At 39.5% G+C, this 23095-nt stretch overlaps 2 protein-coding genes across 5 annotated transcripts; both read right to left on the reverse strand.

The window, feature by feature from the left end:
• Window positions 1-950: 950 nt before the first annotated feature.
• Window positions 951-3233, reverse strand: phlda1 (pleckstrin homology-like domain, family A, member 1). Its single transcript, XM_084112061.1, has one exon. The coding sequence runs from the start codon at window positions 3057-3059 to the stop codon at window positions 2625-2627; it is 435 nt and encodes a 144-aa protein (XP_083968187.1). The 5' UTR covers window positions 3060-3233; the 3' UTR covers window positions 951-2624.
• Window positions 3234-4282: 1049 nt separating this feature from the next.
• Window positions 4283-17370, reverse strand: nap1l1 (nucleosome assembly protein 1-like 1). 4 transcript variants are annotated; one of them, XM_084112018.1, is made up of 16 exons: window positions 17241-17361; window positions 14831-14868; window positions 13510-13595; window positions 12331-12433; window positions 10899-11040; window positions 10236-10316; window positions 9982-10110; window positions 9421-9492; window positions 9197-9336; window positions 8959-9104; window positions 8812-8831; window positions 8332-8454; window positions 8216-8248; window positions 8088-8138; window positions 6802-6833; window positions 4283-5648 (listed from the first exon to the last, which is right to left on the reverse strand). In XM_084112018.1, the coding sequence occupies exons 2-15, from the start codon at window positions 14845-14847 to the stop codon at window positions 6828-6830; spliced, it is 1149 nt and encodes a 382-aa protein (XP_083968144.1). In that variant the 5' UTR covers window positions 14848-14868; window positions 17241-17361; the 3' UTR covers window positions 4283-5648; window positions 6802-6827. The 4 variants fall into 4 exon arrangements, with proteins under 4 accessions (XP_083968144.1, XP_083968143.1, XP_083968142.1 ...); XM_084112017.1 differs by having other exon boundaries at window positions 10224-10316; XM_084112016.1 differs by lacking the exon at window positions 6802-6833 and having other exon boundaries at window positions 17241-17370.
• Between the last annotated feature and the right edge of the window lie 5725 nt (window positions 17371-23095).

Raw genomic sequence — 23095 nt, forward strand, 5'->3', positions numbered from 1 at the left:
AATCCACACAGGAACTATGACATGACACTGAAGCACAGTAGTGTGATGTAATGAAGCCGTCTACAAAGGTCACGTGTATCCAATAACACACACTCATCCTTCACGGCGGTCCTGCATCGGGTGCTCGTTCTGATTTAGCGTTCGGGTTTTAATTAAGTTGGACGGCTTCTCCGGGTGCGTTCGGAGGCGTAGATGCGTGGCCAACACTTCGTCTTACTGACAGCTCTGACAGTGAAATATTATTCAAGGAAACGGCTTCCACTTATAGCTCAGGAAGACAGACGAGCGATTTGACGGCAGGAGACACGAGATGCTCTAGAAACGTGAACCATAAGGCCTGAAACACGAGCATGTGATTGCAAACGCCGTGCAATGAATGCAATTCATAATGCAATGCACATGTGATTTGCACTCTCAGCATCTTCTTCTACGACAAATTTTTTAAGTCGAGGCAGAGCAATAGTTTAAAGAAGCAACCCAGCAAAGCAATCGCCGTCATTTCACCGTCTAGGTTAACTATAGACCCGATTTAGTCCGGTTATAAGTAACACACTTCTAGCCAAAATAACCTTGAATTTGGTTACATGTCGGTTTTGCCAAAAATAACTAGCGAGATGTATGATACTCCATCATGTAAGCAAAGTAAACAGTGATTACAAGGTGTTTGGTTTCATTTCTTCACTCATTTAATTTCTTTGTTATCTAATTGATGACTAGTCTATCTTAGGATATGGTTAGACGTCTATTAAATGTTCACTGGCAGCCCAAATTTCGCCTTGTTTTAGCCTAGACGTGTTTGGACGGCTATTAGATGTCTTTTAAACGTAAAATTGCATGCTGGGAACCTAGTTTAAGTTAGCTTTGTTGTGTTGACATTTGCACGTGCGTGTGCATTGCCATTTGTTCTTTCTGTACCACGAAAACCCCAAAAATCCCAACACTATAAGCAAAGACAAGGATGCAACATTCATTTGAAATGGAATGTATATTTCAAAGGTATGAAAGTGGCATTCACATCAGCTTAAGGAACAATACCGTTCCATCAGAAAATGTCATTGTCAGGACTCGACAGCAGATCATCTGATGAATCAACAATATCCAGTTCAGTTTTGTCGTTCAACCGAGACGTTTTATGTAATGCATTATTGATCGGAAAATACACAGATCAACATCCTCAGTCAGGATAGAGGCCACATTTAATTCAACGGGAATGAAGCGGAATGAAGTTTTTCCAGTGGAACAAAATGGAAAACTGCACATCAATCACTGCATTAAATATGGCGTCCACACGCTGACTGAGGTCAATGACACAGTGAACGTTCATAGTTCATATGAATGAACCTTAACAAAGTATGAGTTACGTCATGTCAACATGATCCACCCAATAAAATGAAGTACATTCTTTGGTTTGAAAAACAACAAAGCGAACCAACAATGTATCTTCAAAACCAGCATTGGTCACATAACCCAACATTCAGATATGCAAATGACCAGTTACAAAATATATGTACAAATAAATATATAATCAAATGCAGAAGTGCTGAGAGCATCTCTACTGGTCGAGCATCAGAGATCACTAAAGATCTGGTGGATCTGAGAGGGTTTCAGGAGTCTGCAGTTTTCCAGTGAACGTTCACTGGATGTGTGACGCTCAGGTGGTCTCTTTAAAATCCCTGCACACACACACATGCAGACTGCGATCTGGACCGTGACGAATTGGCCTCTCAGGTCTCCTGGAAGATATTGATTCCACGTCCAGAGCCGCACAAGACTGACAAATGAAACCGCGCTGAAGTGGAAAGTGATGATGGCACTTCTGTTCAAGACAGACGAACGGTGATGATGCACTAAAGGCATTTCACATTCACAACCCATAAACATATAAGAGAGACGGGGGTTAGTTGTCACACCTTTCACTTTCAGGCAGTTTTTGTATCAATACAGACTTTAAAGTATTTGCTTCAGAAATCATATGAACATTTACACCATTACAGCCCCAAAAAAGAAAATACAGTTCATTGGGGCATGTTGTCACAATGGGAACCTTTCATTTTTTGACACTAAATTTAGCTAAATAAAATAATTCTGAAACACCAATTCAAAGAGCAAAAGAAAAAATTGACCAACATGGATTTTAATTCATTACATCGTGTGACAACTTGCCCCAACCTGGCATTTTTGGAGAATACAATCTCAAATCTACCTTCATTATATAGCTCCCTCTCACCTTAATATATCCCAGCGTGATTTTACAGATTTAAAAAAAAAAAAAAACACAATTATATTACAGTCCTTATTAGGAGGGCAGAATCCACAAAACTAGTCATAATTGAAGATGGATGTTTGAAACCAACACGCATAACCACTGCTAGACAATAAACCTCAATGTGACAACTTGCCCCGGCCCCCCCTACAGTCTCCGAGGTGATATTCCCGTCTGGTATATGATGATAATTCAGCTGTGATGTCTTTCAATGCATGAAGAGCGTCTGCACGCGCGTCCAAGTGCACAAGGTGACACCGAACCGACGCCCGCGAGCTCCGCGCTCCTGCAACGCGCTTCCACGCGGGAGCGTCCCTTGATCTCGCGCACTCCGGAGAGGCTCCGCGGGGTCTCACGCGTCCTACTGCGCGTTTCGGAGCATCTTCTGCGAGGAGACCATCAGCAGCTGCTGCTGCTTCTGCCGGCTGGACTTCACGGCCAGGATCGCCTGGCGGTTCTTGTACTGGACCATCTGGAGCGTGATCTCCGCGTTCCAGCCCTCGTCCTGCGGGCACCTGAAGTCGATCTCTCGGCCCTCGGACATCACCACCGTGAAGTACACGTACTTCCCCTTGCGCTCCACGCAGTCCACGGTCTTCATGTTGGCGAAGTGCAGCTCCTTCACCTTGCAGCCGGTGTCGTGGGGGTGGTGGTGGTGGTGTTTGTGTGGGTGAAGCATCAGCCCGTCCTCGGTCAGCACACAGCGCTTCTTCTTCCACAGCTGCAACAGCCCGTCACTGCGCTTCTCCAGCGCGCCCTCCTTCAGCACGCGCGCGCCGCCACCGGACTCCAGCATTTCGTCAGATCGCGCATGAAACGAGCCTGTGCGGGACTGGGTCTGGGTTCGGATTCGGGCTGGGACTGGGGCTGTAGCCTAGGTAGGCGGACGGCTGGATGTCCCGGGTCTGCGAGGACTGTGATGATCGGGACAGAGCGCGCACGGGGGTTTTCTTTCACGCGCGGACCGCCCACTGCATGAGTGAAGCACGCGCGCTCAACTCGGCAACATCAGCACGCGCGCGCATACACACACAATCGAGTTCATCATGGACCGTCTCAAAACCAACCGAGGTGTCTAACTAGGCAACATTTGTGGGAATCATAATCTTAATTATGTTGCATTAGCCTATATAATTTTACGCGAACATTCAAAAACGAACGTTTAGACAGTATAGTAATACCGAAAAATAAAAAATGCAAACTAACATTAAAATGAGAAATTTGATTAAAACAGCTTTATTAAATGACTAAAAAGAGCATTTCAATATATACCATTTAATTACAATATGCACTAATAAAGCAAAGACATACTTTAATTTAAATATTCATTTTAACATTTAAACCTTACTGTAAAAAAAAAAAAGATTAGGTTATGAAATGTTTCTTACATTGCTTTTACTCATCAAAATAAGTTAAGCAACTTTCAACTAAGTTATACAAGATTCAACTCTTTTTAAGTCAGTTTAATGTATAATTTAAGTTGAAATGACTTAAACATCCAAGTTGATTGGCACTTAATTTAAGGCAGAAACTTTTTTTTTTACATTGTAGATATAAAACCGTCCTAAATAAACGACTAATGTTTGATTCAAATGAATAAGCATCTTCAATCTATCAGAAGACTGAAAGGAAAAATAAAGCAATTAAGGATAAGTGCAATACAATGTTTTTCCTGCATTTTTTCTCATCCATTACAGATTTAAACCATCAAGTGAGATTATCTTTCCAGCAACATCAGGTGAATATGGTTTATTATGGGTTACTTAGTTTTTAATAATAAGTAATAGGCCCATTTGATCACTTAAATGATAGCAAGTCAAACTTGATAATTTTGAGTGGTCAAACTGAATAACTTTAGGGAATTTAAACTCAACGCTGCCACCTAGTGGTCAATGAATGAGTACAAATATTTACAAAAATTGGCACAGTCAGACCATCATGACATTGAAAATAAAAGTTGCCATATTGCAGAGATTTCTGGTAATAACTTAAAAACAATAACAGACAGACCAAGGCGTGCACATTTTACCAATTTATTTTTCATGAATATACATCCACGTACAGTTATTGAGTACATTAGTATTTTGTAGCATGGCATTTTGCTTTGACAACAGCTGCTGAGGGGAACCAGAAAGACCCCCGCTGCTAATCGACGAGCCACGCGGTCTGAGCTAGACATGTGCACAGAGCCGGGGCGACGAGACACGGGATACTGCGGCGTTGGGGGATTCGGAGTGAGAATATTGCTCTATCTGCTTCAGACCTGCTGGGCTGCGCTACGAGTGAGAGGAGATGAAGACCTTCCTCTGAGTGCACACACACACAATCACACACACACAGTCTGTCGCACCCCTTCACAGTGATAGGTCTGCCAAACAGAGGGTGGCGTGTCACCACTGACTCCTCAACAAACATCACTCAGGGCCGAGCTCAGAAACAAACCAATCAGAGACCAACTATAAATGGCTCCTCCAATCAGGTTCTCGCATTCTAAGTCTAATCCTCCAATGAGGTCGTTGGGATCATTGTAAGTGCATTCTGGAGAGATGCATGGAGCAGAGAACCCACCTGAATAACGGCAAGCCAGCGTAACGTTAAGCGCTTGGTCTAATCGACGTTGGAAACAGACGCTACCAACACAGACAAGTACAAAGTGCTCATAGAAGAAAAAAATTAAAGAAAAAACGACAGTCATGCAGCAGAGCGTCTACTGAAGGACGAACTCCTTCGCACAGATGTGGAATGTACAGTCACCACCAACAAAACACAAGTCTTTGAACCGTAAGCAGAAATAGTGTGGCGCTTTGTGGAATGTTTTAACCGAGAACTGATTTAGCCTGATTACACACGGGGGGTTTGAACTGAATGAAGGAGCGCCTTTGTGTGCGACCCTGTCGAGACAGACGGTCTCGTGCCTCTGCTTTGGTTGCTCAGAGCGTAAAGGAATCACTTTTCCTGTAAACTGGACAGTCTTTCCACAGCTGTTGTCTAAGAGCAATACAAAAGACTTCACGAGAACCCGACTAGTTTAGCAGTGAAGAAACAAGTGTCATGCTTTGAGGGATTTTCTGCATTCTAACCATGTATACAGAGAGAAAAAGGAAAAAAAAAAAAAAAGAAACGAAAGAAAGAAACCGGTCTAGTAAAATACTATGCGTCATCATGAGCAACGGCTCCCAATAGGAGTTGTTTTTCTTTTTTTTTGTAACAAAAATCTTGAAACCCTTTTATTTATTTTTCAATTATTTCTACCAAGAAAAATACAAAACATTGTAAGGCGGTAAGTAACTATGTTTGTTTGAAGCCGTTACAGTGTAGGGGATCCTGAAGGAGGCGGGCGCCGCCATCACTGCTGTTTGCACTCCTCTGGGGGGTTGGCATCCTTCTGTAGAGCAAAGGAAGGAGGGAGAGTTACTTTTCATGCACGCAAAACTCATTTCACTTGTAAAACCAACAGCTGGGTCCTCAGCCAATCAAATCACACGGCCACAGACTGAGGGGACACAGGGCCCTATGATTTATACGATGCGGAAAACTCGGCTTGAATCATCCAGTCAAAAAAATTATAATATTGGAATTTACAGTATAACTTCACAAGCTTTTTACCATTTCAATCAAACCATACACAGAAATTCAGGTCTTCATGACAACCGGTGAAAATAAGTACTTGAAATTGTGACAAATACATTTAGTACATTCTACTGTACAATAGTAAAGTACTTAATAATAATTATTATTATGAATAATTACATTTTTTCCCCCCATGTTTTAATTTATACAGTAAACCTCTGTTGTGCAGCACTTAAAAAGCCAGCAGAGTCATTTTGATTGTATTTATTTATAAACATTTGTGTAAAACCATGAATCTAGAAACATTGAAACAATTTCTGGGAAAAAAGGAAATCATAAGTTCCTATTATTTAAAAACTTATATCTTGATTAGATATATTTTTTTTATTATTAATCCAATTAAACCATTAAAACGGAATCCAGAAAAATGTAAATGGGGGATATTATATATATATATATATATATATATATATATATATATATATATTTTTTTTTTTTTTTTTTTTTTACTTAAATTGTAAAAGTTCTATTATATAATTTAACCTTTAAAATGGGGGGTAAAAATGAATCCAGATTGAATTAAAATGGGGAAAATTGTTCAAACGTGGAAATAAAACGTTTCATAGGGCCCTAGGGATGGCACAGTAATGACTGACACCGGGCTCCACCAATGGCATGACAGAACGAGTGCGGTCGGTCTTTTCCACCCTCAGCGGGAAAAGACTCCAGACAACAAGTCAAATCAGGGTTTAATCTGGAGAGCTAACCGGATGCTTCAACATACAGAAACAATACAGATGCTAATGCCAACTCACGATGGTTAAAGAATGAAAAAAAAACAAAAAAAAAACAAGCACAACAACTGAGCGTGTTAGTGATTAGTGTGAGGACGGGGTGGAATCATGGGAAGGGATTTAAAACGCAACAGGAGGGTCAGGAAGGGACACTGATTCAGGAGCGTTACCTACCAGGGCAGGGTTACTACAGACATCACTTACACCTAGTGAGGAGAAATTTAGAGAGGAACTCACAAGGTGCCAAAGTGCTTGAAAAGTTAACATGTTAATCATGTCGTCACTTACAAAAGTCAATCTTTTTTCTAGTCTTGACTAATCGAACATCAATGTAGAGTCGTTTAGAGCATGCTTTGAGAAAAGATGAGATGCACGGGCAGAACTTTGACATGCTGGCAGAAGTTTACATATTAAAACCCCTCATGTAAAAGATAAAGTTGTAAAAGTAGAAGATAAACGTGCAGTGATGCTTCACTCTCATCAGGACAGCAATTTGTCAACATTCTAATATCAAGACAGGCTGTACGATTCATAAAATAAAATTGCAATAAGCCATATTGTGATTTTGATTTTAAATGTTTTAGAGTGAAATTAAGATGGCAAAAAATCTCAGTATTGTAATATTTACAGTGGTAGTGTAATTTGTTTAAATACTTGTCTTTTTTTTTTTTACAATAATAATATTTCTAATCGTTTTAGTAATTTCTTATATACTACTACAACTGTTTGGCCAAGATTTGTTTATTAAAATATGGAATATTAATAAAGAAAAACCACAGACTGGCTGCAAACGTGGATCATCATCATCATTATTAATACTATATAACCATATTGAAATAAAAAAATCTTGGCCAAACTGTGCAAACCGACAAAGCACATTATTATTATTATTATTATTATTATTAATAATAATATTACTACTACTACATAGCCATATTGATCAACCAAAAATATAAAATAAAGAATGCAATTAGATTTCCCCCCCAAATCGTGCAACCCTAAGTCAGTCAGTAATGCCAGAGGAAAACCATCCATTAGAATTCCCATCCTGAACCTTGACCTCTCGGAGCAAGTACTGATGCATATGTTCAGATTCAGTGAAAAATAGGAAAAGGACTGTGCAAACTGACCCTTGTAGGGCAGGATATTTTCAACATTGACGCATGAAGTTTTAGAGCTGCACTGTAGTATTTATAAATCAGGGTTAAAGGTCTGAATGCTCCAGCAATAACAGCCAAACAGAGATGACGCCAACACTGCAGTCAGTCATCAACAAAACAATAGTGTTCTCAATTGGACTAGAAAATAATAAATCAAAGAATAGGATTTTTGCCAGGAGAATTAGCATTTGAGGGCGAGAGGCGGTGATGCATGAGTGGAGGTGACCGTATGTGTTCTGTATGTTGAGATCTCAGTATCAGACTGCCTTGAGGAGCATTGATAGACATATGGACTCTTACCTTGGGCTCATAGTCTGGATCGTTTTCCTCGTCAGCTTCCTCTTCACCCTCCTGCAAATTACAAGCACAGTTTACAAACAGTCGAGGGCGTTAAGATGATAAAAACAAACAACGAGATGAAAACTAACCTCATCGTCGGCTTCCTCTCCCTCCTCGTCATACTGGCGAACACAACAAACACAGAGGTCAGATGCTTGGAAATAAAACATTTCACTTTATGACAAAGGATGTCTCGCTCACTCACGTCATCATCGTCATCTTCGATGGCCTCCCCAGTGAAGTACAGCACCGCCCTGGGAACAATGCGCTCGCGGATGAAGTGACCAATCTCAAAGTCTGCTGCTAACACTGCCTCCGAGTCCTCGTCCTGAACAAACCATCAGACACTGATGTATGACCTCGAGATTTCATGGTTACTGGCCAAAATGAATCACCATGCTTCAAAATAAAGGTTCTGCCGTTATGCTACTGAAGAACCATTTATGGTTTCCAAAGAATCTTTTAGTAAGCAGTTCTAAAAAGAGCCTATTTTTCTTAGTGTAAAAAACATTTTAAAATTCTAAAGAATCTTTTGTGGAATGGAAAGATTCCATGGATGTTAAAAAGTCTTCACGGAACCATTAATGCTAATAAAGAACCTTTTTGTAAGTGTGTTTCCAAATTTAGAATAAAGTTACAAAACGTTCATGACAAAAAAAAGAAAAGAAAAAAAAGGTTTACTCACCAGTTCACCGGTTTCTGGAACTGGAAAGAAAATTAAAGAAAAGAAAGTTTAGACCATGTCATTATTAGCAAAAACAACTCTTGATTTAGAAAAACAAAACAAAATTATATTATATAAAAAAAAAACACATTATATAGTTATATATACCTTCAGGTGGTGAGAAAAAGTTGAAGAATGAATCATTGGGGACCGTCTTGGTGACCGTCCTAACTGTGCCACGTCCCTTATGTTTCTGTTTCTTCTTAATGGTTTTCAGTGTGACGTTCTTGCCCTTACTCCAGTCGATCGTGCATCTGAAAACACAGACATTCAGTCTCCAGTCTCACAGGTTAACATTGGCATATCAATGCCCTCAATGGAGTTAAAGTCGAAAGTTGAGCCGTACCCTGTGCAGCCCATAATCTCTGGCCCGTCAAATGAGAAGGGATCGGACTCATCTGGCTCGGACCTCATTTTGTAGGTCTTTGTCAGGACTGTTTGTGTGAAGAAATCATTGGGCTCAAAGTGGAACTCTAATGTGAAACTCTGAAACGAGACCAAACACACAAAACAGTGAGTGAACTGTGAGCTTAAAGACATCACACAGAAAACAACGACTTTCAGGCTCACCATCGGCTGGCCGGCGTCAGAGAATTTGACTTTGATATCTTGTAAGTGCTTGAGGATTGGTTCATCATGTTCCTAGACAGAAACAAATCAATAGAAACACCAATTAATCTTGTATATTTGCTGTAATAAAAATGCACATTATAATAATGAAAATGCACGCAAGACTAAATGAAAATGAGAAATGTTGCTTTGTCATTTACCTGAAATAAAATAAGTTTGTTTATTAAAATATTTTAGTTAACTATAATAATCCTGATCAACTAGCCTAAGTTTCATGTTCTAAAACTGCGATAATCAAATTATATATTAATTCCTGATAGAAACTGAATATTTGGAAGGAAAGTCAAATTATGCAGTTTCATGATGCCTGTATTATTACCTAAAAAAAAAAAAAGTTGCAAAGTGCACTTTCACATCACTAGATGGCAGCAACGACAAGTCCAACATTTTCCAAAGAGAAATCACTCGCTGTAAATTCCCATGTTGCACGACCTGCTTTTGAACACTACTACGGCCACAATCACTCCCTCGTGAGCCCACGTTTGGCCGCTCTTTTCCTACCTGCAACATTTCACTGAGAAGGTCGACGTTCTTGAAAACTGTGAGCCAGAACTCTGGGATTCCTTTAGGGTCTTCCTTTTCCTCATCTTTCTTCTCTTCCTCCACTTTGGCCTTTTCCTTCATTTCCTCCTGATAACGGCAGAGAGCCAGACAGAGTCAAGTTTCGGCCGAATAAATCATTATACAAGAATGATAGAAATGAGGTGGCATTTGAAGAGCATGCAGGTATGGATCACCTGTACCTGCTTACTTACTGTCAGCTCTTCCTCTTCATCTTGTTTCCACTCGCACTCCTCATCTGTGGGTTCGTATGCCGCTCTCACGATATCACTCCGCTAAAGACATAACGGTTCAAATGCATTTTTAGACGTCAAAATTAAACAATAAAAGGCTAATTCACATAATCTTTAGATCAAAGCAGCATTATCATCAACTACAACAAAAATGTGTGTATATAATAGTAAAGGTGGTCCGCAATTGGCCAGAATAAACTGCAAACTTTATGCTGTAAGATTTAAATAGTTTAAGCAACTAAAGCAATGTTCTCAGGCTTTAATATCTTGAAGAACCCTGTTTTTAATTGAGCTTTTCAGACAACACAACTCCTCTGGGAGAGAGAAAGAGCTATGGGAGAGGATAAACAGTTCCAGCTCAGGTTTTATTTTCTGTAAGACATCTCTTTGGCTGCTGTTTTTCTTGTGTCCTCGATTGACCACATGATCTCACTGGAGAACACTTTGGTGTTTGCTGCAGTTGGAAATGCTGAGGCAGCAGGTCAATATAACGGCTTTAACAATCTGAACTGTCTTCTGGTACACAACGGCAAGTTGTTTCATCTTAAACTGCACCTTTTACGAAAATAAAACCAACGTTATTCCTTCTGGATGAAGGAAATGGACAGCAGAAATGAGTCTCACCTTGTCAAAGAGAGGCTGATACAAAGCGGCGTATTTTCGCTCCAGTTCGTGGACTTCCTCGTAGAACTTTGCTTCGATGTGGGCGCATTTGACCTGGAGGTTCTTAAGGGCATTAACGCGTCTCTTCACCACCTTTGGTAAGCTGCGCAGACACCAAAAACAACATGAGGTCACAAGGGGGCAAATGAATAATTCATGAATGACTCAGAATTATAGTTTAGTAAACAAGAAAGAAAGAAATGAACTTTTATGCCAAATTCTTACATTTAAGGAAATTCAACTAGAATAAGACAACGAGAAGTTATTAATCAAATCAAAATCATCCGGATACATTGAGTAATGAAACGCCACTATTTGTTGTTTGGAGACGAGAAACAGTTCTGCTGTGGATTCGTTTGTTGAACTATTATCATTTGTAAAACAGAGCAAAAACAGACAATACTGACATTAGGGGCTTTCATACCAGGTAGTTATAGGAACTCAGTTATAGCAGCTAGCCACGAGGGCGCAAGTCGGCTAACAGTGTCGGTTAAGAGCGGCATTCAACAACTAGAGCATGGAGGATGCCGTGATCAGAGCTGTGTTTCTGTTGTGTGTCGTAGTTTGCGATAAAGGAGATGGAATGTAGTCATAAGTTATGCAATTGAAAGAGCAAAAAGGAGGCAAAGAGACAATATCTACAACAACTTGTAGTGGCTGAGAAATAAACAACGGCACAGACAAAGGCGACGGGTAAATGCGGTTAACATGAGCTTTCTGTACGTTTGCCATTTTCCATGTTTGCGGAGTATATGTAAACTGTCAACACAGCTTTTTAAAGTGGTGGGTAGCGGTGTTTTGTATGGCATGTGTTCGGCCAATCAACGCACACTTACGTCACTGGTAGTCCCTGTTGTCCTGGGTTAGACCCTACTCTGAAGTAGGAGCTAATTTAGTCCTCAAAAAGGTGTTCCTATAACTAAAATCATTCCCAGTACCTGTGGTGCGAACACACCAAAAAGCGGGTACATCTGCCAATAGTAATAGGAACTATGGTAACGTTCCTCTGGTGTGAAAGCCCCTAATATTGTCAAATTTAACTCACTCAATATTAACTTTTTATACATCAATTCAATAAACATCCCATTTGCAATTGTGCTGATATTCAGGGAAAACGACACTTTAATTAATGAAATCTCATTAAATAAAGGGGCATTTTCCCCCCTCATATCTAGAATTTGTAGCATTTTTATTCATTTTGATGGCATGCCAAGCCCCTGTTAATTTTCAACCCTGATGCAAAGTAGCAAGAACAGGATCTGGCCAAAATTAGAAAGGTTTAATTCAGTCGTTGTTAGCAAAGTAGGGAAATCAGATGCAGCCAATGAGAAACAAGGGAGCTATTTGAAGTCGTGCTCTGCATATATGTGTGTGTGGGTGCGTTCACACATACCTCTCCATATACCCTGAGGGAGATCCCACGAGTCCGTCCAATCGCTCCTGCAGTGCCGCAAGAATCTGGGGGTTCTGCATCATCTGCATCGTCAGCTGACGTGCTAAAACCAGAGCAAACAAACATAACAGTTAAATGACAGCAGGAAGAACCAACCAATGACAAGGGGCGGAGTGCGATGCCTATATTATCCAATCAACAACTCTCAGAACTAGGACACCTTCTTCGCCAAGGGTCAAAAAAAGATGCACTTTTCATCCCAAAAATAAAGTGGAAAACACAGGCGAGGTCAATGCGACAGAGCAGCAATCTTTAGAGAGCAAGTGCACATCTAATGCCCGCATTACTTGATATTAAACACGCTTTGAGTTGCGCTAATACTCTGCCCGACGGCTCAGTCCGGCTGCTAAACACAGCTAAGGTCACTGAGGTTACTGCCTGATATCATGTTACCCAACACAAAAAGTGCCAGCGCTAACGTACGCACAGCCTCTTCCTAATGACTTCGATCGACTGTCAGGTGTGCGTGTCAGCGATAAGAATCCATGACAGACGCATTTAACTTCCCTACACAGCAGCCTAGTGAAGAAAAACAGCAAAGGGACTCGAAACAATAAAAACACACTATAAGCTCAATGGAGGAATAACGATTCGTTTTAGCAAATCGTTTCAAGTCTGAGATGTTGCTTTAAAGCATTAAAGATCCACTTGTACCAACTTTTCACATCTTTTGTGATAAAACGCCACTGTTTTATAATGGTTTTTGATTGTTACATATTTGCTTTAAGGTTCTGAGAATCAGACATCACTGCAAGAGATGATACACAAACCTGGTCTGGTTGTGATGATTTGTAATGCAAATAAAGCGGATCAGTCAACCTGTCCTCTCGAGTGGTAGTCAAACTCAACCAATATATTGTTTTTGCAGATTTATATGCACAGATAGTTGCTTTGTGGAACTATTTGTTGTCAGTAAACACCAGTGGCAATAGTTTTTAATTCCTTTGTGAACTGTCAAGCACCGGCAGTGGAGGATAGTTCAATTGGTTATCAGCTGTATTTTTATCTTGGTTACTGGCATACTTTTTTTTTATTTATTTTTTTAATCACAACTGGTTGACCTTTAGTTTACACAGGAACCGAGGAGAAAAACTTGCATGAAAGAGTCAAAGGTCATACCTTTACTGTTGTCTTCCCCAGTCTCCTCTTCCTCCACCTCTTCAACATCCTCCATATCTGCTGGGTCCATTTCAGTTTGGTCTTTACTGCAAATACACATTAAAGGGGTTCTATTATGTTTTATGTTCATCTTTCTTTAGTGTGTAATGTTGCTGTTTGATCATGAAAAATGACTGAAACAAAGCACAAAGTCACTCCAAAGGGAGTTATTCTCTATATCAGTGTTTCTGAACTCCCTGAAACGCCTAGTCTTGAGTTTTCTTCCGGGAACGAACATCATAATATTACTCATTTAAATAATTCCTGCTCAAAGCATATGCAAAAAAAGGGACAGGGCCTGGTTGAGTTGGTTGTAGGTGTGTGTTTGACTTAATGTGTTCGGGACATTTCCCAAACACACTCAAAATGCTTGACCAATCACAACACACTGCTCCAGCCGACCAATCAGCTTTTCAGAAGGAGGAGCTTCATAGTGACAGGAACTAAACCGAGCGTTACTGACAGACTGAGAAGAGTGAAGCTCGTCAAAATTGTGATTTTTTTGTTTTTTGAACATTCAAGTATAAAAACCTGTTCTAGTAGACAGCAAAAAAGAGATCCTCTTTAAAAAACAATTCCCAACTAACATTGCAAGTCTTAAATATTGTGCTTGCATTTGCTTCTACATGACTTTCTCCCAAGATATCTTTTAAAAGAGATCATATTATGAGGATCTTTAAAGTTAAGAGCTTAGCTTATTATTCAAAAAAAATTGCTAACGAGAAAAAGTTTATACATTCAAGCTTTTATGTATATTGTTAAAACTTAGGCAGGGCCTGAAGCGCTGAGCGCATCCATTTGTCATTTCGGCTGAAATAAAAACACAGGAGCATGTGAAACAGCATCACATATACGGCGCTCTTAAGAGACAGGAAGTTCCTGTGGTGAACAACAGGTGATTTGCGGATATCGCTCGCATCACGTGTCGAATGAGTAACCCCAGAGCTGTAGAGTTGCAAACACGTGTTAGGCATTGCATAAATGCTTGGGATGGCACACTGAGGGTGAAAACACACATGTTGCTGGCCTCGGTGTCTCTCACAGGGAGGAGAGAGGTTAGGACCGTACAGATCAGTTCACTGGTCATGTGAGGCTAATCAAGCATCAGCCGAGAGGGGCGTTTATGTGCCATTTAATGCACAAACAACAGCCATAAAGAGATTTTAACTGATAATGAGAAGGCCGTCAATCCAATAAGCTGCCAAACTGCGCAATTATACATGATCAAACCATTACTGACAGTCTAAAATAAAAGCTCTTTAATAGACAAACAAGCACTTACTTGTCGAGATCTGCCATGTTGTTTCACTGTTCTGATTCCTACAGGAGAAAGAGAGAAGGGAAAATGTTAATGCTGTCCATTATGTTTAACAGCCTCAAGACAAATTCGGTCGCTGATGGTCTTATCTGTCAGGTGATGGTTTACCCGATGCATTGGCGTGATTCAGACATCCAATATGCACAAGTTTAACTATTTACATAATGGACATTTGTCAAAAGCATCCAGATGTGTCCAAATGTCCAATCAGACCTGATTTTGAGACGCAAATGCATTGAAACTCGCACACGCTGCCGTGCTAAAAAACTTCAATGGCAGAAATTCAACCCCTGGGTGTTTTCTGAGATAGATTAGCAATAAACATCAAAGGTGTAAGCCCTCTATCTTCAGCTCTAAATCTGACTGGATCCATTTGTTAGTGCCGGCCTGCATCCGAGCCAGTTCCACCGCCTCCAAATCTGAAGTCTATGAGCCAGTCGGATAAAACACGACCTCAGACACCCACGTCCAGCGGCAACACTGTAGCAACTTCATTCATTCAAGAGCTGATCGCTACAGACAGGAGGCTCTTCGCCTGTAGGAGATCAATAACATGAAGACCTGACAGCATCCATTCTTGACAGATTTGAAGGTTAATCTCTTCCTCTTTCTGTCTGCGTCGAGATCAGACAGCTGAAACCTGTCAATACAGACACATAAGAGTTTCCCAAACAATGGCAGCGACGGATCATGGCGCGTCACAATACCGGGACAAAGTTCCTGGCAGGTTTCCTCCAGCCTCTAATAACCATTAGTCAGCAGTGAAAGCTGACAGCACGCCTTTAAACCTAATAAAAGCCATCCGACCTGGGAGTAAAGGTTAAATGCACTTGTTAAAAAGCCTCTCTAAGGTTCCCAAACCTTATGACCATTAAATTTCCAAGACTTCGCCATGATTCACCAAAGACTCTTTCATATAAATAGCAATTCACGGTCTACAATGTAGACTGGAAAGTGCATCACGATTCATTGTTATTTCATGCCTGAGGGAAGCCTGTCTCGTCACAAATTAAAGGGATAGTTCACCCAAAAATGAAAATGGTCAGATAGAAGATATTTTTGTGTTCGACAGAAGAAACTCATACATGTTGGGAACAACATAAGGGCACAAGTTAAATGATAGCTTTCCTGTGGCTCAAACAGTAGGGCATTGGCGCTTGCAACACCAAGGTCATGGGTTCGATTCCCAGGGAAAGCAAGAGCTGGATCATGTGTCACTGAGAACTGGAGTAATGGCTGATGAAAATATTTCACAATATTACTGTTTTTCTGTATTTTTAATCAAATAAATGCAGGTTTGATGAGACTTTTAAAAAACATTAAAAATAGTAATGTTCCTAAACTTTTGACCAGTACTGTAGAACAAAATCAGATAAACGTGTCAACAATAGCAACATAAGACTTGCAAAGAATAAGCCAGACATAAATACAATATTTAAAAAAAGAGAAAATTAAATATTGTATTACTGGCTGACTTCAATAGTACAGCATTATTCTCTCCAATAAGAGCCTCTGGCAACTCACCAGCCAGATCTCATACAGATGTGACTAATTAAACATCAAACTAGCCAACTAGGTCCAGGCATTGCTAAAGCTACCATTTAAACCCGCTGTTTAACTCTTAAACTGGGTTAATGATCTTGAATTTGATCCACGGGTCAGTGCAGTGGTCAATTCTCACCAGGCCACATCACCACGTGTTTCCTCCACAGATCCACCGGCTAAAGCTGTTAGCAGCACAGCATCCTTATAACCAAACCCTCACAAGAGAAAACTTGGGAAATTACCAAAGCCATTCAACGATTCAGATTCAAGCTTATGAGGAAAACGTTAGAGTAAGTTGAATTTAAACCAGCATGCGTAAAAACATCAGATCATTTTATCCTAATCATGATCGAACATGTGCCATATTTACGTCCCTCCATCAGACTTTCATTAAAAAAGACGGTTTAATCAAATAAATTGGTTTAATTTCCATTTTTCCGACAACGTGATGAGACACCCCTAAAAAAAAAACTTACCCGCCAGATCAGACCAACTAACGTTAACGTTACCATCTTCCACCAACACGAGAAAAGACAACGTTCCTAACAACTGTAACCAAGCAAGTCTGTCAACAAAGAAACGTTTAAACGGCAGGTTATTTAACGATTAAACTTGGATTTAAACGATATTTAAAATACGAACAGCCATTTTCATCTCCATCATGGAGGAGTCTGTTTCAATGGCTGCTGACTGAACGGTTAGCTCACGCGCTAAATATCCAATTCTGACGACTTAAATCTCGACTTAAGTCGTACATTATCTTCAAGTATGAACAAAAATACGTCTATAAACACGGACAATCAGTCGCTCAGCGGTATTATGTCCTTACCGAGGAGCCGACGAGTAGAGGTCTGTCTGAGGCAGAGATGCTACTGCGCAGTGACCAGCGCGAGACTCCCGCTCTGATGGCGCTAAAAGGGGAAAAAGATCCCGCCGCGTGCGCTCATATACATCTGGCGTCAGCACGTAACACAGGTCGCGCTTTGCTAATCCTACCATGGAATAGGCTGGGCGTATGAATATTAATTACGCACCGTGCTGTTCTGTCTGTAGGGCTATTCTCATTGGTTGAAAAGCAGACGTTGGCGCGCACTTTAGCTCATTAATATTCATGAGCCTAGCCTTGGTCGTAGTAGGGTTCGGAAATATGCCACCAGGACAACGGCGAGCGCAAAAGGAGGGGCTGCCGGAAATCGTTTAGGGGGGAATGCCATTGTTCCAGAGTGGGCCGGGGTGGAGGTTCCCGCCAAAGCGACGAAATAGTTATATCTATCTATCTATCTATCTATCTATCTATCTATCTATCTATCTATCTATCTATCTATCTATCTATCTATCTATCTATCTATCTATCTATCTATCTGTCTATCTGTCTGTCTGTCTGTCTGTCTGTCATCTATCTGTCCATCTATCAATCTGTCTGCCTGTCTATCTATCTATCTATCTATCTATCTATCTATCTATCTATCTATCTATCTATCTATCTATCTATCTATCTATCTATCTATCTATCTATCTATCTGTCTGTCTGTCATCTATCTGTCCATCTATCAATCTGTCTGCCTGTCTGTCTGCCGTCTATCCATTCATCCATCTATCTATCTATCTATCTATCTATCTATCTATCTATCTATCTATCTATCTATCTATCTATCTATCTATCTATCTATCTGTCTGTCTGTCTGTCTGTCTGTCATCTATCTGTCTGTCTGTCATCTATCTGTCCATCTATCAATCTGTCTGCCTGTCTGTCTGTCGTGTATCTATCTATCTATCTATCTATCTATCTATCTATCTATCTATCTATCTATCTATCTATCTATCTATCTATCTATCTATCTATCTATCTATCTGTCTGTCTGTCATCTATCTGTCCATCTATCAATCTGTCTGCCTGTCTGTCTGTCGTCTATCCATTCATCTATCTATCTATCTATCTATCTATCTATCTATCTATCTATCTGTCTGTCTGTCTGTCTGTCTGTCTGTCTGTCTGTCTGTCTGTCTGTCTGTCTGTCATCTATCTATCCATCTATCTGTATCTATCAATCTGTCTGTCTGTCATCTATCTATCTATCTATCTATCTATCTATCTACCTATCTCTCTGTCTGTCGGGTGAAGTATGAGTTTGGAAAAGACTTTGTCTTCCGTATGTTTAATAAAATAAAAACAAACTTGGAAACATTCTTGTTGAAACTGATTCTGTCAAAGTGTCTAACATTTCTTGGTATGTGGTGCGGTAAAGCATTCCTGGGCCGCTATCAAATTTGTAAGAATATAAATAGAGTCATTGTTCTGTGTGATTAGAAACAGGCATGGATGCCAGAAACCTGGAGCAAAAACTGCTCAGCGTAGATTTTAAGGTTGTTTTGCCGTAAATGCCATTTCATTCACAGCAATTACATTGCAGAAAGTGTCATATTAAACTATGAACAATAAGTCCCATTAGCCTTGATCTTTTTGAAATAACTGTCAAAATGTTTTTGTAGAGGTTCTATAAAACCTAACGACCTTTGACTTGACCTCAGCGAGCCAGTGATCTCTGACACTATTGTTTCTCTCTATATGAACGGTGTTGCACTGCAAAAGCAAAAAAACAACAAAAGTTAAAGAAGGACTGCAAAAAATCACCATGCATGCAACATTGAAACAGAAGAAGATAATATTAAAGATAAAGCTATACACTCAGTCCACATCTATTTATTTATTTGCTTATAATAATGTTTTATTTATCTAACACAGTCATTGGCCTTTTAATCAGCTTATGATATGCAAATGAGCCTAGAATCTTAGATCACAGACTGTCACGATGGAGTCAAAGATGACTGCCAGAATATTGCAGCTTAGCAATTATTTAAACCTGAAAAGAGTTGCACGACATCCTTTCATATATAATTGCATAACTATAATTATTTTTAATATGTACAAATGCAGACAGAGATATCAGCTATAATAGAAAGTTCTTCAATGCCTCATGCCATTTCACAGTAAGTGTGTCCACATCACGTCATCTTGAGAAAAACTAGCCCTTTTAATTAATTCAAGGGAGGATGTTCATGGTGAGACTGCTGATATTTAATAACCTACACATGACCTTTTAATCAGCATCCACAGTTCAGACTGGCATTGGAGATCACTTCGCATCGCTTCATTGGCTTCTGGTAACAAAATCTGTCTTTTAAAGGAATAGTTGCTTTCTTCAATAAAAGTGGATGGGATGAAAGAGCTGTCAAGCTCCAAAAAGGACCATTCAAGCATCATAAAAATATAGTCTATATGACTTGTGTGCTGCATTTGAGTGAGTAAATGATGATGGAAATGAAGAAAGTCTCCCTTTAACTGAACATTTGAGCTGATAGTGTCCGAGCGCATGAGAATGAATGCGCGTGTCGGCCTCTCACCTTTTATTGTTTCTCTGTAACTATCATCTAGCGCTGAGACTTCAACCCTGCTGCTCGCTTTCCGGCTGACAGTAAGAGGAGCTGACATATACCCACAGTTTTTAAAAATTAATGCAATGACAGAGACACAGTTAACCCATCAGTAGCTGTATCTGTGTACACACACACACACACACACACACACACACACACACACACACACACACACACACACACACACACACACACACACACACACACACAGTAACTTAGTGACAGAGTTACATAACCAAAAGCAGCCCGTGGAGGCAAGGACAGGTGTTCACCCACTAGACCTACATAAAAATAGGTGCAAAACACCTGAGCAAAACTGGCTGGTTTAGATTAGTGCTGCTGAGCCTCATACTTCAGGTTAGTGATTTGAACAAATAAGATATGTTAAAAACTTACCTTTATTTTTTACAGCTGACAAGGAAACATACTAAAACTGAAATAAAAATGTATACAAACTATATAGACATTAATACAAATTTATAAAAACTATATATACATTTGAAAAAACACAAAAAACAAAAAATGCACAACAAAAAATGGTAAAACAAAAATTAGAATAAAAAATTAAAACCATTTCAAACTATTACAAACCGTATAATATCTCAATGATATGAAAATATCACTGCAGATTTGAGGGTGTAATATATTAAGTATTCCTTTGATCAAATGTTCTAATCTTGATTTACACACACACACACACACACACACACACACACACACACACATATATAGTTTTAGTATATATATATATATACACACTAGATTTTGAATTTTTCTGAAGCGCCACACATTGTCTCCCGAAAACGTAATATGTTGCCAAATGCATAAATGAAAATTAAAAACAAATAACAAAATAATTAATGCATTATGGCAACAACTTTTGCAATTTCGAGTGCCATATAGTAAACATGAAAAAAAAAAAACCATAGATTAAATTAAAAATGTACATAAATCATTGGGTTAAGTAAATGAAAGGAATGCATGCATAATATTTAAAGAAGATACATGATATAAACAATTAGCAGTGATATTCTCTAGATATGTCCAGAGATTTTTTATGACCCAAGCATGAGCCCTACATGTTCTTCATTGGATATGATGATGCTGATGGTTGATTTGCACTGTACTGTACAGTACATGACCTGGTTGTGGGTCAAATATTTGACCACAAGGTATTTGCAGGATGAAGCACATGAGGTACAGTAATATCAGACTCAGCAGAACCCTTGTGTTTGATCTATCACTGTCACATGACCCTCACTGCAACGTAATCCAGCGGTCACAGGACATTTAAAGATCAGTGTCTTCCACTGCAACCAAAACATGGGACACAGAGCGCCACTGCAAAAGCACGACAGGACGGTCTCCGTCCACCCCCTTCTGAAAGCTTTCAGGGGATTTTATTGCACTGCAAGTGGGAGGTGTGGAAGTGCTCCACTCATGCATCTGCAAAGAAGCAAAACGAGAAAGATGGCATGCATGTGCCCTCCAAAAAAGATCTAGAGCGTAAACAGGATTCCCCCCGCCAGACGGGACCATGGGATAATCTTAGTACATTTGGAGGACTGTGGTACTGCGCCATCACCATGGCAACATGCCCGTCCTGTCGAGCCAGAGGAGAGATGAGGAAACACATCACTGTTACAGAGGCTATAAGAGCTGATTGGACACAGTTAAAATATACCTTGCTATTTTGAGAGGCCAAATCTTTTACATGTGGAATACGTTTAGCTGGTTTGTCAGTGTCATTAATGTGACTCTAGCAGCATCTGTTCACCACTGCAACTCCAGAGGAGGAGATGCCGTGTCTCTGTTTTACTGAAGCATTCGTCCCTTGGGATTTACCACCAAAATATGCAAACACGCAAAGAGCGCCATTTTTGACTGTCACGGATTTGTTACAAAAAATGTGCACATACACCGTCAATCAAAAGTTTGGAATCATTATGATTTTTCTACATTTGATTTGAATATATTTTAAATATAATATATTGTAAAGTGTAACTTATTCCTGTGATCAAAGCTGAATTTTCAGCATCATTACTCCAGTCTTCAGTGTCACATGATCCTTCAGAAATCATTCTAATATGATGATTTGACGCTCAATTATTATTGCCGCTAAATTATTAATAATGGTTCTTATTGTTACTTTTTTTCTTATAAAAAAGTTTCTCTGCTTAATATTTTTGTGATAATCATGTTCTTTGATGAATGGAAAGTGCGTTTATAAATGCGTTTACTCAATTACTAAATTATAAATGCGTTTACTCTCACTTTTGATCATTTTAATGTGTCCTTGCTGAATAAAAGTATGATGGATGGATGGATGGATAGATATAGATGGAGAGATATAGAAAAATAGATATAGACAGACACACAGACATACAGATAGATAGATGGATAGATGGATGGATGGATGGATGGATGGATGGATGGATGGATGGATGGATGGATAGATTTGTGATCATATATATAAAAGTATTCATTTCTTTACCCAAAAATTACCCCAAATGTTTGAATTAAAGTATCAGGTTTTCCAGGTAAAATGTTTTCAACATTGGATGGATGGATGGATAGATGAGATGGACAGATAAATAGATAAATTAACCCTCCTAATGCATAAAAAACAAAAATATAATACACCTTCTGTATTCCCGGTGGAACGTATAAGCTTATAACACAGTCATAACTTAATATTTTTCAATTAAAACCATATAACTTCTCGTTAATGAGTGAATGCACAAAAGTTTGAAAGTGTGGGCCTTTCCTCCTTGACTTTCTCAAGTGGATAAATGAGGTAAACAGTATGTGCTGGAACACAAGCGTGAACACAGACGAGGGTTCGGGACGGGTGTAGATATTTCTGCGGTAGATGGTGTTTCCCCTGTAGAAGCTGTTAGATGTCAAACCTCCACACCAGCCAGGACCTCCTCATCACTTATTCATGCATATTTCGTTTTTGCACTCTCACACTCTTCTTGCTCTGCCAGTAGAAGTTTCTGCGCCACAGAAACTGACCTCATACACACTTACTAACTTCCTTTTTCGTATAAGACACTATTACTGTTTTAAAGTCTGATAGTTCTAACAGTCAGTCAGTGTTATAACTAATTAAAGCTAAAACCACAAATAAAATAAATAAGGTACAGTTTAATGGTGTGGGAGGTCTGTTCTGTTAATAAAGTATAAGCAATCATATATACCACACTAAATCTGCTTGACAAACACAGATGTATTTGAAGAGGCAGC

This window comes from Abramis brama (genome assembly GCF_963993115.1).
Source record: "Abramis brama genome assembly, chromosome: 4".
NCBI classification, from domain to species: domain Eukaryota; kingdom Metazoa; phylum Chordata; class Actinopteri; order Cypriniformes; family Leuciscidae; genus Abramis; species Abramis brama.

What these genes read in the sequence shown, in the direction of transcription:
- phlda1 (XM_084112061.1), bottom strand. Translation starts at nt 3,059, where the DNA reads ATGCTGGAGTCCGGTGGCGGCGCGCGCGTGCTGAAGGAGGGCGCGCTG.
- nap1l1 (XM_084112015.1), bottom strand. An exon ending in ATCAGCCTCTCTTTGACAAG is followed by an intron (nt 10,317 to 10,898) that starts GTGAGACTCATT and finishes TTATGTCTTTAG; the next exon opens with CGGAGTGATATCGTGAGAGC. An exon ending in TTCCAGAAACCGGTGAACTG is followed by an intron (nt 8,455 to 8,811) that starts GTGAGTAAACCT and finishes TGGTTTGTTCAG; the next exon opens with GACGAGGACTCGGAGGCAGT.